Source organism: Cryptotermes secundus, unplaced genomic scaffold (genome assembly GCF_002891405.2).
Source record: "Cryptotermes secundus unplaced genomic scaffold, Csec_1.0 scaffold1072, whole genome shotgun sequence".
In the NCBI taxonomy this organism is placed as follows: Eukaryota; Metazoa; Arthropoda; class Insecta; order Blattodea; family Kalotermitidae; genus Cryptotermes; species Cryptotermes secundus.
The window spans coordinates 1,101,454-1,114,989 of NW_019735578.1; the positions used below are offsets into that span (position 1 = coordinate 1,101,454).

Below are 13,536 nucleotides of genomic sequence, written 5' to 3' on the forward strand. Positions count from 1 at the left end.
AGGAACGTATTGCTTCCATCTTCAGGGTAGAAGGAAAGGAAAAAATCTGCTAGTGAGGAACCAGCATGAGCAGGTGCTAACAGACAACGCTTCCACATCCCAGAAGGCTGCTTTCTTCTTTATATCACTGTTCTTACACTACCCCAGTGGTGCATTATGCTCTTAAGATGGTCACTACTACATAGAATTACTTAAATATTTAGGGAGATGGTAAATAACAACATGTCAGCTGTAAGAATTAGTTTGGTATCATAATAGTAAGTGAAAATTGTATAATAGCATTTTACAACTAATCTGCTACTAATACAGATTGTTTTAAAACCAACTAGATCTAATTCTTTGGCACCATGAGATCACTGTTCTAACCGCAAGTGTTAAAAGTTGTTCCTGTTTGCAGATTGTGGAGGGCTATGGCCAGACAGAATGCTGTGCTCCTATAACACTCACAGTCCAGGGGGACCATGTTCCAGAACACGTGGGTCCCCCTGTAGCGTGCTGTTGTGTTAAACTGGTGGATGTACCAGAAATGGAGTATTATGCTGTCAATGGGCAAGGAGAGGTCTGCGTGAAGGGTACCAACGTGTTCCAGGGCTACTACAAGGAAGACGAAAAGACAAATGAGACAATAGACTCAGATGGTTGGCACCACACAGGAGATGTTGGAATGTGGCTGCCTGTATGTACTGTAATGAATATTTTGACATTCTACATGCATATATATAAAAGAAAGGGTGCCTTATAAAAACACTGTATTTTGCCTGCCTGTACATAACTTCGCCAACAAGGAGTAGTCACTTGGTCAGTATAGTTTGCTTGTGGACTCGAGCCATGGAGGTTTTTTTTTTAATACACACGTACACAGCTGCTTGGATTCATCCATGAAATCTTGGCTCAGTGACCAACTATCCTGACTGAGGTCCTTTGTAGTTATAATAACAATTGACACAGGCTATCCTAATCCATAGCAACTTTCGTATTTATACAAGTTAACTCTTTTCAGATCAGATTAACTTTTATAATCCACTGCTGGCAGGCCAGATTTCTGTAGAACTTAACAAAATGAACATACCTACTATGCAGTTAGGAGTATAAGTGGGAGTTTGCTTTAATACATTTCAGAATGAAATGAGAATCATCAGACATAATTAGTTGATGCTTGATCTTAATCCTTGATATATGGAACATCATCGAGTAGAATACCAGAATCTACATATTGAAGTAGAATTGACGCTACATGTGGCCTAATACTTTCACAGAATCTAGTGCTATGTGCTGAAAAAATTAAAACTTTATGGTGCAAAATATAGCCAAAAGATGGTATGAGAGGACAGTATTTTTCACATTTCTCTGAGATATATATGAGAAAAGTGGGAATATGGGGGGGGGGCACATTATTATGTCACAGACATGAACAGGTTACAGACCATTCTTCAGAAAATATTGTAGTGATTGGCATGCTTTGTTCTTTACAGAATGGGACACTGAAGATAATTGACAGAAAGAAGCATATCTTCAAGCTGTCACAAGGAGAGTACATTGTTCCTGAGAAAATAGAGAACATTTATATTCGCAGTCAGTATGTTCAGCAGGTGTTTGTGTGTGGGGAGTCTCTCAAGGTAAGTTGCTTAGATCTTCTATAACATGATCTAAACCAACATAGACTGAGTTTCTGTTAGATTTGTGCACATCAATGTACATTGATTGCATTAATTGAATCTACATTAGTTCTAAATATATTTCAGCATAGTTTTCTTATTTTATAAATAAAGACAGGCTAATGGTATCATCATATCTGCATGTTTGCTTCTCTCCAATAACTTTTGAACCATTCGATAGATCTTCATGAAACTTTGTCTTACCTTCATGTCACTAGTAGATTTTTGTATTTATTAGCTTCCTAACATCAATAAATTTGACATATGTTCATGCAAAACTTCTGAATTGGAAGAAATACTAGCACCACTTATGTTGAATCCTGAAAATTGTATGGTAGAAAATTGAATATGCAACTTTGATGCATGTGTGCCATAGTTAGCTTCCAGTTTGATAGCAATAACTAATGATGGAGTTAGGCATGTGGAGTTTTGTTTTAATGGAGATAGGTAATAAAAATATTTCCAGTTTTGTGTGAAACATTTTTAAATCTTAGGAATTAGAAATATGGTCACAGTGCAACATTCTCTCTAGAAAGAAACTTTTCCGGTCATCACTTGTGAGTTCAACTCATACGTTTGCTATTAAAGCAAGAGTAGAAAAGTATATTTGAGTGGAGTCACATTGCATGATCAGAGATTTGTATTCCTTGGAGTCTCTTAATTATCATATATAAAAAAGTGACCACAAATAAGAATAGCAGGTTTAAAAAATATGTATACTTTTATGTGGCGTATCTACTAATTTTTTTTTATATTATAAAATGTTTTTGAGAAATTTAATAGAAGTTAAGTTTTTGAGTCCCAGTAAAGTAAATTTATAATTGGCTGTTATGCAAGGTGTACATTGCTCTCCAGTGAACCTCAAACAGATGAAGTAAATTGCTGAAAAAGAACATTTTAAATGTTTAACACTTCATGCATAACAAATTTGCCATCTGCTGGACCCTGGAAAAGATATATTTTAATTCATATTCTTATATTTCAGTATTCAAATTCTGTTCAAATTTCATCACCAATTTGATCACATGGTTGCTAATAATTTAAATTTTTATTATAAAAATTCTCATAATCTCTAAATACAGATTGATTACAAGTACCAACGTTACAGAAGGCTCATGTACATGCATATTCTTATTGCAGTCATGTATTGTTGCCGTGGTAGTGCCTGATGTGGATGTTATTAAGAGCTGGGCATGTGAGAATGGGATTCCTGGTACACTGTCTGTCTTATGTGCACATCCTGAAGTAAAGCAGCTCATCATGGATGACATGGTTAGCTGGGGCAAGGAGGCAGGACTCAAGTCATTTGAACAGGTGTGTGGTTAACACAGTCCCACTGGACTGCAGAATGCATTCCATAATTGCTTCCTCCTAGTGACTCATTCAGGTATGGAAACTAATGGGCTTAAGAATGGGAAAGCTGGATGAAAATATGAATAAGAAGATGTAGAAGTCCACTTGTTTTCAAAATGAGTTCTTAGTTATTTTAGATCACTCATTGGTCTTGATGTTCATTTCTTGCAGATATAATTATATTTTTGAAAGCACTGAGCTACACTCCACACAGAAGAGTACATTGTCTGTCATTGTATTCCCTTAAACATGTACCATATTAAAATATTTTTCAAATAAAAATTAAAGATACATTAAGGCATAATAATACATGATATTTCGTTGTGTGATCAATCATTCTGAAAAATATGTGGATGTTCAATTTCAGGTTTATTTAAAGCAGAGACTGTAGTCAATTGATGCAGAATGAAATAAATTTTGTGAAAGACTTTAATGTAAGCATCCAGTACCAAGTTTAACTGAAACTTATTAATTTGTTTGGCACTTTTATCACTAAAACTACTTGATGAAAATTGGTGGTAAGGATCAATGCTGAAATTTGTCAAATGAATTCAATTTTGGTTCATGTTCCTGCAATGTAACCTCACTTTTACAAGATGCTCAGATCAGACTTCATAATTTTTCTCAAATGTGGCCCATTGTTCAGAACATGAGTACATAATGAAAGCTGTAGATCTTATTCTCCTTGTTCTGAAAAATGGCACAGCTTACAGAAAATAAATACAATACCATACAATGAATTTTGCACCATTTATATTACACCCGTCCCCACACGCTTAACTTCACGCGGTGTATGCCTCGACTAAATTCAGCGGAATGAGTCTTACATCCCAGGGGTACACGGGTGTTGGCTCGCTTACGTCGTTTTTTGGATGCGGGCTCGATCGGTTAACCCCCTAGCACAGGTTCCACAGGAACACCCTCACTACCTGGCTTCTACTCCCTGACCTCTAGGCTTCCACTCCCTGACTCCCCCGGCTTCCACTCACTGACTAACTCCTTACCCCCGCTGCTGCTTCCAGAAACCACGTTCTTAGCCATCTCGAACTTTCCACTGGGAGGGCTTCATGACCAAATGCACGGACCCCTTCCGGTCTGCACACCTTCTAGAAGTTTCTCGAAGCTTCGATCCACAGGTCCTCCACCCCCACAGGCACGGACGAAAGAAGGTATACCTACTCCCCCTTGAATGCAATGGACTCACCAACCTCCCTTCAGTCCTTCGCAACAAAAGGCCAGTTCAGAGGACCATGATCCCTCCGGGGCATCTCACTTCTACAGCTAAACTTAACTGTTACTTACAAACAAATTAGACTTTCCGTGAAGGGTGCGTACGGTTACAATATTTTGAATTACTATAGTGTATAGTCAATGAAGTACAAAGAAAATAACCTCAGTTAAACACTGTGGACTCTTGACTGTTTGAAAGTGTGTCAGAATTGAAGGATGAATGTTTGGGAATGATGGTAACATATAAATTATATTTGTGAAGAAATTATGTGCGGATTAAATAAAAAAGTGCTTACTACAATTCAATTCAGAGTATTATGTCTTCCTGTCTCCTATCTGAAAAATCAGTGGTTAAAAATATACACAGTTGTTATTTTGTGTGGGTGTGAAACCTGTTCTCTTACCCTCAGGGAAGAACATTGACTGAAGGTGCTTGAGAACGGGGTACTGAGGAGAACGTTTGGACATAAGAAAAAAGAGTGAAGAGACTGGAGTAAACTGTATAATGAGAAACTTCATAATTGTTCTTTTCACCAAATATTAATAAGATGATCAAATCAAGAAGGAAATTTTCTTATGTACTCATTTGTTGAATAATAACAAACTTAGTAATAGCAAGTATAAATTCTTATTTTGACATCTTATGTGACTTTCATCCTGCTTATTCATTTCAGGTAAAGGATATCTACCTGCACCCTGACCCATTCTCAGTTCAGAATGGTCTGCTAACTCCAACATTAAAAAGCAAACGCCCTCAGCTCAAGGCCTACTTCAAGCCCCAGATTGAGGACATGTACACAAAACTGACATAGAAGGAAAGAGCAGCTGGATTGTTGGCAAAGAGACTTTGTGACAACATAAGTATGCTTTGATCCATTTTCTAAAACCTCGGTGAACATACACCCCTGTGATTGGAAGCATACAGGAATATAGAGTTAAAACTCGTCCAGTTCACATAGTTGAATAAACTTGTACATAGTTCTAGGTTTCTTTGTCTTTCCCCCCCCCCCTTAATTTTATAGTTCCATACTTCCTTACACAAGAGTTTATGTGAAAATGGTTCAGGGACATTTATGTCTTTTGTAAGTAATATGTTAGTTGTACATATGGCTAAGGGATGATTTCTGAGGAACTCCTGATTAGCCAGAAAAACTATAAAAGAAACATTGATTTATTTTTTACTCTCTTTAACATTAGTAATGCTGGTTTCCAATGAGTTGTCAACTCTGAGTTATTGGACAAGTATGAACAGTGTTACAATAGAAGAGACTTCTTCATGGCAGGCAAATGGTCTGACCTAACTATTTGAACAGAAACCCTGACCATGGCTATATTTGTGGGAAGTGGTTTGACTTGTGCATTTGATGAACATAAAAACAGCTACTTCATGATGGTACAGTTTTTTGGCTGTTTAATGGTTGTAGAGATGATGTATTACTGAGTAGCTACAGTTATCTCTCAGAGCAGGGTCTGTGTAATATTACCTTCACGAAGTCATATGACTGAGACTTTAAATGTGCAAACCATTTTTACAGAATGGAGAACAGGTTGTTTAAAACTGATACTGCTCTAGCACTGAACCAATACAATGCACTTTTTCATCAAAATAATGAGCTTGTGTCTGATAGTGAAACAATCTTATTATTAGTTTGTGATTTTTTGTTGTCTTTATCTGGGTCGACCATATCTGGATGTAAAATTCAAAACAGCTTTCTGATTCAACAGTGTTATAGAGTGTGAGGAAGTTTTAATTGAATCACTATTTGTGTCTAATCTGAAATTAGGATGCAGAGAAGGATACATATTAATGGTCACCACATTACCATTCAATGGCATTTCATTCAGGAAGTTTGGACATTGTAGAAATTCAGTCATCAGTATTAATACCAGTTATTGATCCAAAGAAATTGTATTATGCTTTGTCCTATACATTTTCAGTAAGAAAAACGTATTTATTGGGCAACAGGATTGGAGATGGTATAGACAAGGTCGCTAGTATACAAGGCAAGGTACATATTGTTATTTGAAATATATTATTATGCTGGAAGAAGGTGAAGCAAGAAAATTATTCTGTGTTTACTCTTTGCTGACAAATGAACATCTTTATGATAATGGTAACATTCAGTCACAAGGGACAAGCTTATCAATAAAAATTTGAATTCTGAGTCTTGTGGTTGATAATATTGAAAATGCAAGAGGCCATATAAAAATGTATGAAGTAACAAAAACACAGTGTATAAAAAAAATTTGTATGGAAATGTAAAATTCTGGAAAAGGTTTGTTTTGTCTACATCAAATCTACATTTCCTTTCAGAAATAGCTAAAAGGCAAAGCTATTCGTGTAGCCAGCTATGGAGGCCCATAGGGTTGTGAGGAATGGAGGCTCCCATATTTTCTAGAAAATGGGCTCACAGATGACGGATGGTGTGATTGTCAGCCTTATGCCCTGGCTGCCCTTTACCCCCAGGAAGATTCGTGATACTAATTTCTGTTAGAGGCTGAGTTGACCCCAGGGCCATAGTGCAGTTAAAAGGATTAGGTCAATTGAAAAATCCAGTGACCTCATTGGGGATGAAACTCATGACCTTCTGGCTTGTAGCATAGTGCCTCTATCAACTATGCTACTGAGCAGCCCCTCTCAGAAACAGCCAGGACCTTTTAAACCATTTATTTCAGATACAGTATACAGGGTTAGTATAAAAAAAATAGACACTTTCAACATTTTATAGCAACCAAAGTATAATTGATATAGCCAAAATACTTACATTGAATGTAGTATATATCTTCAAGTTTGCATAATAAGTTACAAATATTCTATGTGTGGGACTTTTGTTATGCAGCAGATATCAATACGATAACCCAGTTTGTTCTGAACACCGCTCAACAGACCAGAGTATGACACTGACAAGTTGACCACCAAGAATTCCGATCTAACTCCCACTAATTTTATCTTGTGGGGATATATCAAAGACAGAGTTTTTTTTCCTCCACTTCCTGTAAGTGAAAACAGTCTAAAGCAATGCATCACGACTGTTAGGTGTGTTGATGAGGACATGCTCTGGTGTGTTTGGAACAAATTGGATTATCATATTGATATCTGCCATGTGACAAAAGGCTCACACATAGAACATTTCTAACTTAGTGATACAGACTTAAAGACATATACTAAAAAAAACATGCAAGTATTTTGATTACATAAACAATACTTCGGTTTCTATAAAATGTCGAAAGTGTCTATTTCTTTTATACTGACCCTGTATAACTTTTCCTAAAACACTTCTGTAGACATCATTTGATGCCATATGAATAAATTCAACTTCTACATTTGTATTCACATGAAGTTCATAAACTTATGTTCTTAGTAAGAAACTTCATTTGGTTCTAATAAATTCTTTTGTTCATATTCGCCTCCATCCTTTTTAATTACAAGTATCAGAATAAACTGGAAATTTTGAATTAAAAATATATTGTATTTGACAGTCCAAAATATTACAGGTACAAAAATGATCCCACATTGGGCTTTTAATATTGCATAATCAGAATATATGGTCACCCTGCATTAGAATCAGTGCGGCATGAAACCAGAATGGGAGAAAGTGACTGTAAAGTTGATTAATTTTCTTCCTTCAAACATCTGAAACTGATAGTCTTAAAATGTTACAATTCTTAAGGAAAGCAGTACCTTCAAATCTTCTGCAGGTGCTTCACTACTGCCTAATTGCATGCAGTCCTTAGATTGTGACAGAGTCATCAAATTATCTTCTCTCAAATTCAGCCTGGAAAGTGACAAGATGTTGGTTTCATCAAGAATACTTACTTGGATAGTGTAATTCGTACTGGAGGACTGAGGTGATCGGTTTAAGACCTGAGTGTTCTTCATTTCACAACAGTGGGTGCTACATTAGGAACAGATATTTATCTTATGTCTTATTGAACATTGTTGATATCACTTCAGTATATTCCATTTCTTTAGTCTCTCAATTATTGCAGCTCTTTCTGCCTGCATTGTTTGAAATCTTCTAGTCTAGTCTTCTATTTCTTTTGTCTTCATACAGGAGCGCACACACGCTCATGAAGATTATTAAGTTTGAATTAAATTGAAGCATATTTTGTAGTGGCTATACTCTCTGCCCATGAATTAGGAAAATATGTCATTAGATTCATGATTTCTTCGTTACTTTCTCTGCCTAGATGCGTAATATTTCCTTATTTCAATCACATTTTTTCTGACATTTATCAGATACTAAACTGGTGGTGTAATGGAGCTATAAAATGTGATTTTCTTGCCAAGTATATTGTAAAATCGGGTTTGATTCTTAAGTTTCTTGTATGCATTTTTTAATATAACTGGAATTGAATATTATGATTTTAGAATATTAAAATATCTTCTCTGAGAAATGCCAATGTCAAGAAAATATTATTCGGTGTTCTTTTACCAGTTCTGTGGCCATGCCCTCCTTAGATCTGTTATGTGAACCCAAGAACATTTCATTTCCTCCACTTGACCTACACTTTTACCTTCCCTGATTATTGATCACAAACTCGAGTGTTATTTGAATCACCATTGTCTCTCACCTGAAGTTTTTCACATCTTTACACCATCCTCAGTATACATTCATCCAAATCTGTCATTCTTGTGAACTGCTACATATGATCACAGCAAGAACATATTTCAGTCATTTTTTAGGTTGGAGAGAGTACATTGATTAATAAAACTCACAAACTTTATAAAGCATTTATTAATATTTAATTTTTTAATCCTGTTATACTTTTCACTTCATATCTTAATAGCCATGTCTGTGTTGGATTTGAGGCTCTCACAGCAGTAATAATGTCATGTAACCATATGGCACTACATCCCAAAAGATAGTTATGACTAGTTGAGTCTTCTGTTTCATCATGTATGAGTACAATTGTAGTATGTGGGGGTAACTGGGTGCATTGTGTGCTGAAGTAAAGAAATCATTACATTCCATTTAGAGATAAAGTACTGGCATTTTTGTCATCAATTTCTTAACATGGTACACAGTAACAGATAAATATAATTGTGATGGCTGATTCAGGAGCCAAAAAATGATCACTATATAATTCTTTCATTGACACGAATTTTGGGATGCACAGAATGGGGCAGATGTTGCCACCTGACTTTATCTCCCTTATTTTTATGTTATCAAAAAGCGTTTCCAACTAAACTTGCAGAGTATCGAATAGCGCGTAAGATGAGGGATAAAATTGTTTTGTACATGGGGGCATTATGGATACATCAGAGCCTCCTTGGATTTTGTAAATGACACTTTACGTTTTTTCATAGCATTTTAGAGAAGACAGAGACAAACTAAGTGACATGTTATATTGCACAAGGTCATTCAAGCCCACAAAAGAAGAGTACCAAAACTCAGGCTTCTATGGCTTAATTTACATTATTTTGTAATAGATACTCAAAGTGATAACACTCAGAAGTGATACTGTGTTGTAGTAATTCATTACAAGATCCAGAGATACTTTAGGTGGCAAAAGATATTGCCTCATCCTCTATATTAACTACTTCATGTAGAGGAATTGGTCTTTTAAATCTAGCAGTATAATCTTTCTGCATAATTAACAAAACAAATGAATAATTATGTCTTATATGCCTATCCAACATATTTGTGCAACCTATATATTAATACTTAATTATCAGAAAAGGCGGAATTAACCTTTTCACTATTGATGATTTAAATTTCATTGTATTCTAGTGGTATGGGCTTGGGAATTCTGGAATGTGTGTGTGTGAGGAAACTGGGACAACTCAAAAACCCAACTTTCCCACCCAGGCTAGGAAACCTTATTGCAATTCTGTCCACTGCAGAATCCAACAAGAAATTGAATGTAAATCCAAAAAGTGGAAGGGTGATATGTAAAATCATTGCCTAGGCTAAATTTGATTTGTTATATTCCGATTGTAGAAACATATTTCTTGAAGCGTTCTGTCTTCTGGGTTATAGCGCCATGTAGTCGGTGAAAATCAACCAACGTTTCAGAGGGACATTTCACATCCCTCTTCGGGGTTGAAGAGTAAGTTAAGCAACCAGCCAACATGAAGCAGGCAGCTAGCAGGGTAAGCCGTGTGGGGGGAAATATATCTCCCAAAACAGAGCCAACAGACACAAGGTCAGAACTTTTAAGGTGATAATAGAAACTGATACTGTGACATCTGTGAGAGGTAGTAAAATAATTATGTATGATGAGGCAGATAAGACTGGAAGAGATCATAATTTATGTTACGACATTATCCAAAAATTGGCCTAGAAAAGCTACATGGGAGAATGGAACTGGGAAATCCTCAGTTAAAGCAATTCTTCAGGTCAGTATTGAAATTATGAACCTCCAAAATGCAAGGTGAATTCTCTACCACATTGCTAGGTCTGCTTCATCATGTGAAAATGACAGAATATTTGTGCGTGCGTGTGTGTGTGTGTGTGTGTGAGGGAGTTAACAAGGAAAACAAAAGTCTGCTGTTTGCTTTAATTTGTAAAATTGTTTCTTCAAATGAGTTTCAAGCAGAATAGACAAAGATGATGGGAAAGTAAAAAAGGAGATCTGTGAATTTGTGAGAAATTAATTTTAGAACTGGATGAGATTTGAGGCTGTCACAGCAGTGAACATTAAGGTAGTGTCTACATGAGCGCACAAAATGCGTCTGTTGTAACGAACGTACTTTGCTGAAGTCACCACACAGTTGCAGAATGTGGTGCGTAGTTTCATTACAGACAAAAAACTATGCACCGCATTCTGCAATTGTGTGGTGTCCTCAGCAACGTTCTCAGCAAAGTATGTTCGTTACAATGGACGGATTTTGTGCGCTCATGTAGATGCTGCCTAAGACTGCGTCTTTTTGGATGTTATGCCACATAGTCTGGTAGACAGATATCGTTTCAGAGGAACCTTGTACTCTGAAGATGGAGAAAATGTTGGTGCTCCACTACCGGACTACATGGTGTCCTATCTCAGAAGACTGCAATCTTATATCAAAAACCCTTAAATATGATTCAATTAGTACAATCCTTACATTACTGGCACAGGAAAATGTGAGAAAGATAATCCCCCCCCCAAAAAAGAAACTTGTCTATTGTAGATTACACATGGAATTGTGAGATCACAATTTGGGGAACACTGTTGAAAATTTCATGTGTTATCACACGATTGATGAGATCTAACGTCATTCAGAGCCTTTGTTTTTTTTTTAATTGCTAGTGGGGTGGGACTAAGTCCCTTGTACTGCAGCCACTTCTGGCCAATTGTACCAGCCCCAGATGATAGGTGAGGGTGATTGTGGAGCAATAGGTGGAATGAAGATCGGCAGGGGAAACCGAAGTACTTGGAGAAAACCTGCCTTAGCGCCACTTTGTTCACCACAAATCCCACTTGACCAGACCCAGGATCGAACCCATGCTGCCGCAATGGGAAGCAGCCTTTGTTCTTGCTCAACAAAGCTTTCACACATAATTTAACAGACAAATTTAGTTCATCCTTGCAACTGGAGGGGGTGGGATGAAAATTAAAAACTTTTATTACATTTTATTTTGAAGCACATAGAAATATTTCATCCTCAAAGTGACAGAATTAAATCTACTAAAAAAAAGTACAGTTGAGAGGTGAACACTCCTGTGTTTGAATTTGAGCTCAGATATTGGCTATATTGTTTGAAGCCTCTATTTCCACACCTTTTCCAATCATCCAACTATTAAACCCAAATCTATAACTTATGCACTTGAAAAAAAATATGGTTAAATAAGCCAGTATTCAGTCAGAAATCTCTTGAACTGTTTGCACTCTTAATGCGGGACTGCAATTTTGGGACAAAAAAGTTGATCCATTCTTCTGTTTTATTAAATTTTCTATTGGAAGAAGATTAAACTGTCATCAAACTACTGAATTAAGTCTGCAGTAAACTGCATGATTCTACTGCAGAACTTTCTGTTCCCTTCTATTTTCAGGGGATTGAGAGAAGTTTCTGAAATTGAACATTAAACCCCAAATGATGGTGGCAGCTAGATTCTATAAGAAATGTAAGTTCTGTACAGATCACAGCATTCATGGAACATCTAAAGCATTACAGATATCTGGAACTGGTGAGATTTCTCATACTGGTTTAAATTAATGTGTTGTTGGACTTGAGGTTCTCACAACAATGACTGAAGAATTCTGTCTTATGGTATATAATGACATAGTCCAGTAAAAGTCAATTCATTTTTCAGAGAAAATGCGTGCTTCGTGCATCTTCTTAGTTTACTCTTTGTCTTTGAAGGTAAGAGGAGATGTGTCTGAAACTTTGGTTGACTTTCACAAGACTACTTGGCATTATAACAGAATTCTTCTAAGTCATGTGTTATTTCATCATGTTCAGCATTTAGCTTTTTATTCATACTCTTTATGGAACCATGGCTTTATGGCTGTCTATAAAATCATACAAGAATAATTTGTGTATGAAATAAAAAAAATTAGATTATGATCATATTCTTCAGGGATATGAAGCTGTGTAATTGGTAAATAATTACCAGTGCTTCACAAAAACCTGCATCTGTAATACTGACATCCTTCTACCAAACTACACAGAAGATCAGTCTTAATATCTCCTGTCATGAGAACCTCAAATCTCACAAGATGTATGATTATGATTGCTGATGCTGTACAGTCTCAGTACTGACAGTATCACATGATGAACCTAAAGAATTGTATGATTATTTCAGATTTTGACCTTTAGAATACCTGAAAGAAGTCTTAGGAAAATATTTGTCCTCTAATGATCTAAGAATGTTATTTCATGAGTACCTCCATCTCTGAGAATGCAAGAGGTTCATCACATTATCCACATGTTTCGTTCACTGACAGTACAAATGATCAGTGATCAAAAAACTTATTATATGATTACTGATTAATTCCTTTGAGCAAATACTTGTATTTACATTTACATTTCTTACTCATATGAACACATTCCATACTCTTTGCCAAGTATAGTTAGAATGCTCAAGTGGTAAAGGATGAGATTGGTAGGGCATATAGCATGAATGGGGTAGAACAGGAATGCATATAGGATATTGGTGGGAAAGCCAGGAGGAAAGAGACCTCTAAGAAGACCAAGATGTAGGTGGGTGAGTAATATTAAGATGGATCTTGAGAGAGACAGAATAGGGTGGTATGGGCTGGATTGGTCTGGCTCAGGATATGTACCAGTGGAAGGTTCTTGAGCAGCTGCACAAATGGCAGCTTCTCAAGAAGTGTTTAGCTCCATTGAGTTAGTTATGAACACATCCCTGAA

General features: G+C 36.3%; 1 protein-coding gene across 11 annotated transcripts in view; it reads left to right on the top strand.

The window, feature by feature from the left end:
• Window positions 1–6,603, top strand: part of LOC111869663 (long-chain-fatty-acid--CoA ligase 5) — a 145,888-nt gene extending 139,285 nt beyond the window's left edge. For all 11 annotated transcript variants that reach the window (XM_023861339.2, XM_023861337.2, XM_023861342.2 and 8 more), the window contains 4 exons: window positions 398–676; window positions 1,473–1,616; window positions 2,796–2,969; window positions 4,913–6,603. In XM_023861339.2, coding sequence (XP_023717107.1) covers window positions 398–676; window positions 1,473–1,616; window positions 2,796–2,969; window positions 4,913–5,050 — 735 coding nt within the window. In that variant the 3' untranslated portion in view covers window positions 5,051–6,603. The remainder of the gene's footprint in view (window positions 1–397; window positions 677–1,472; window positions 1,617–2,795; window positions 2,970–4,912) is intronic.
• The last annotated feature ends 6,933 nt before the right edge of the window (window positions 6,604–13,536 follow it).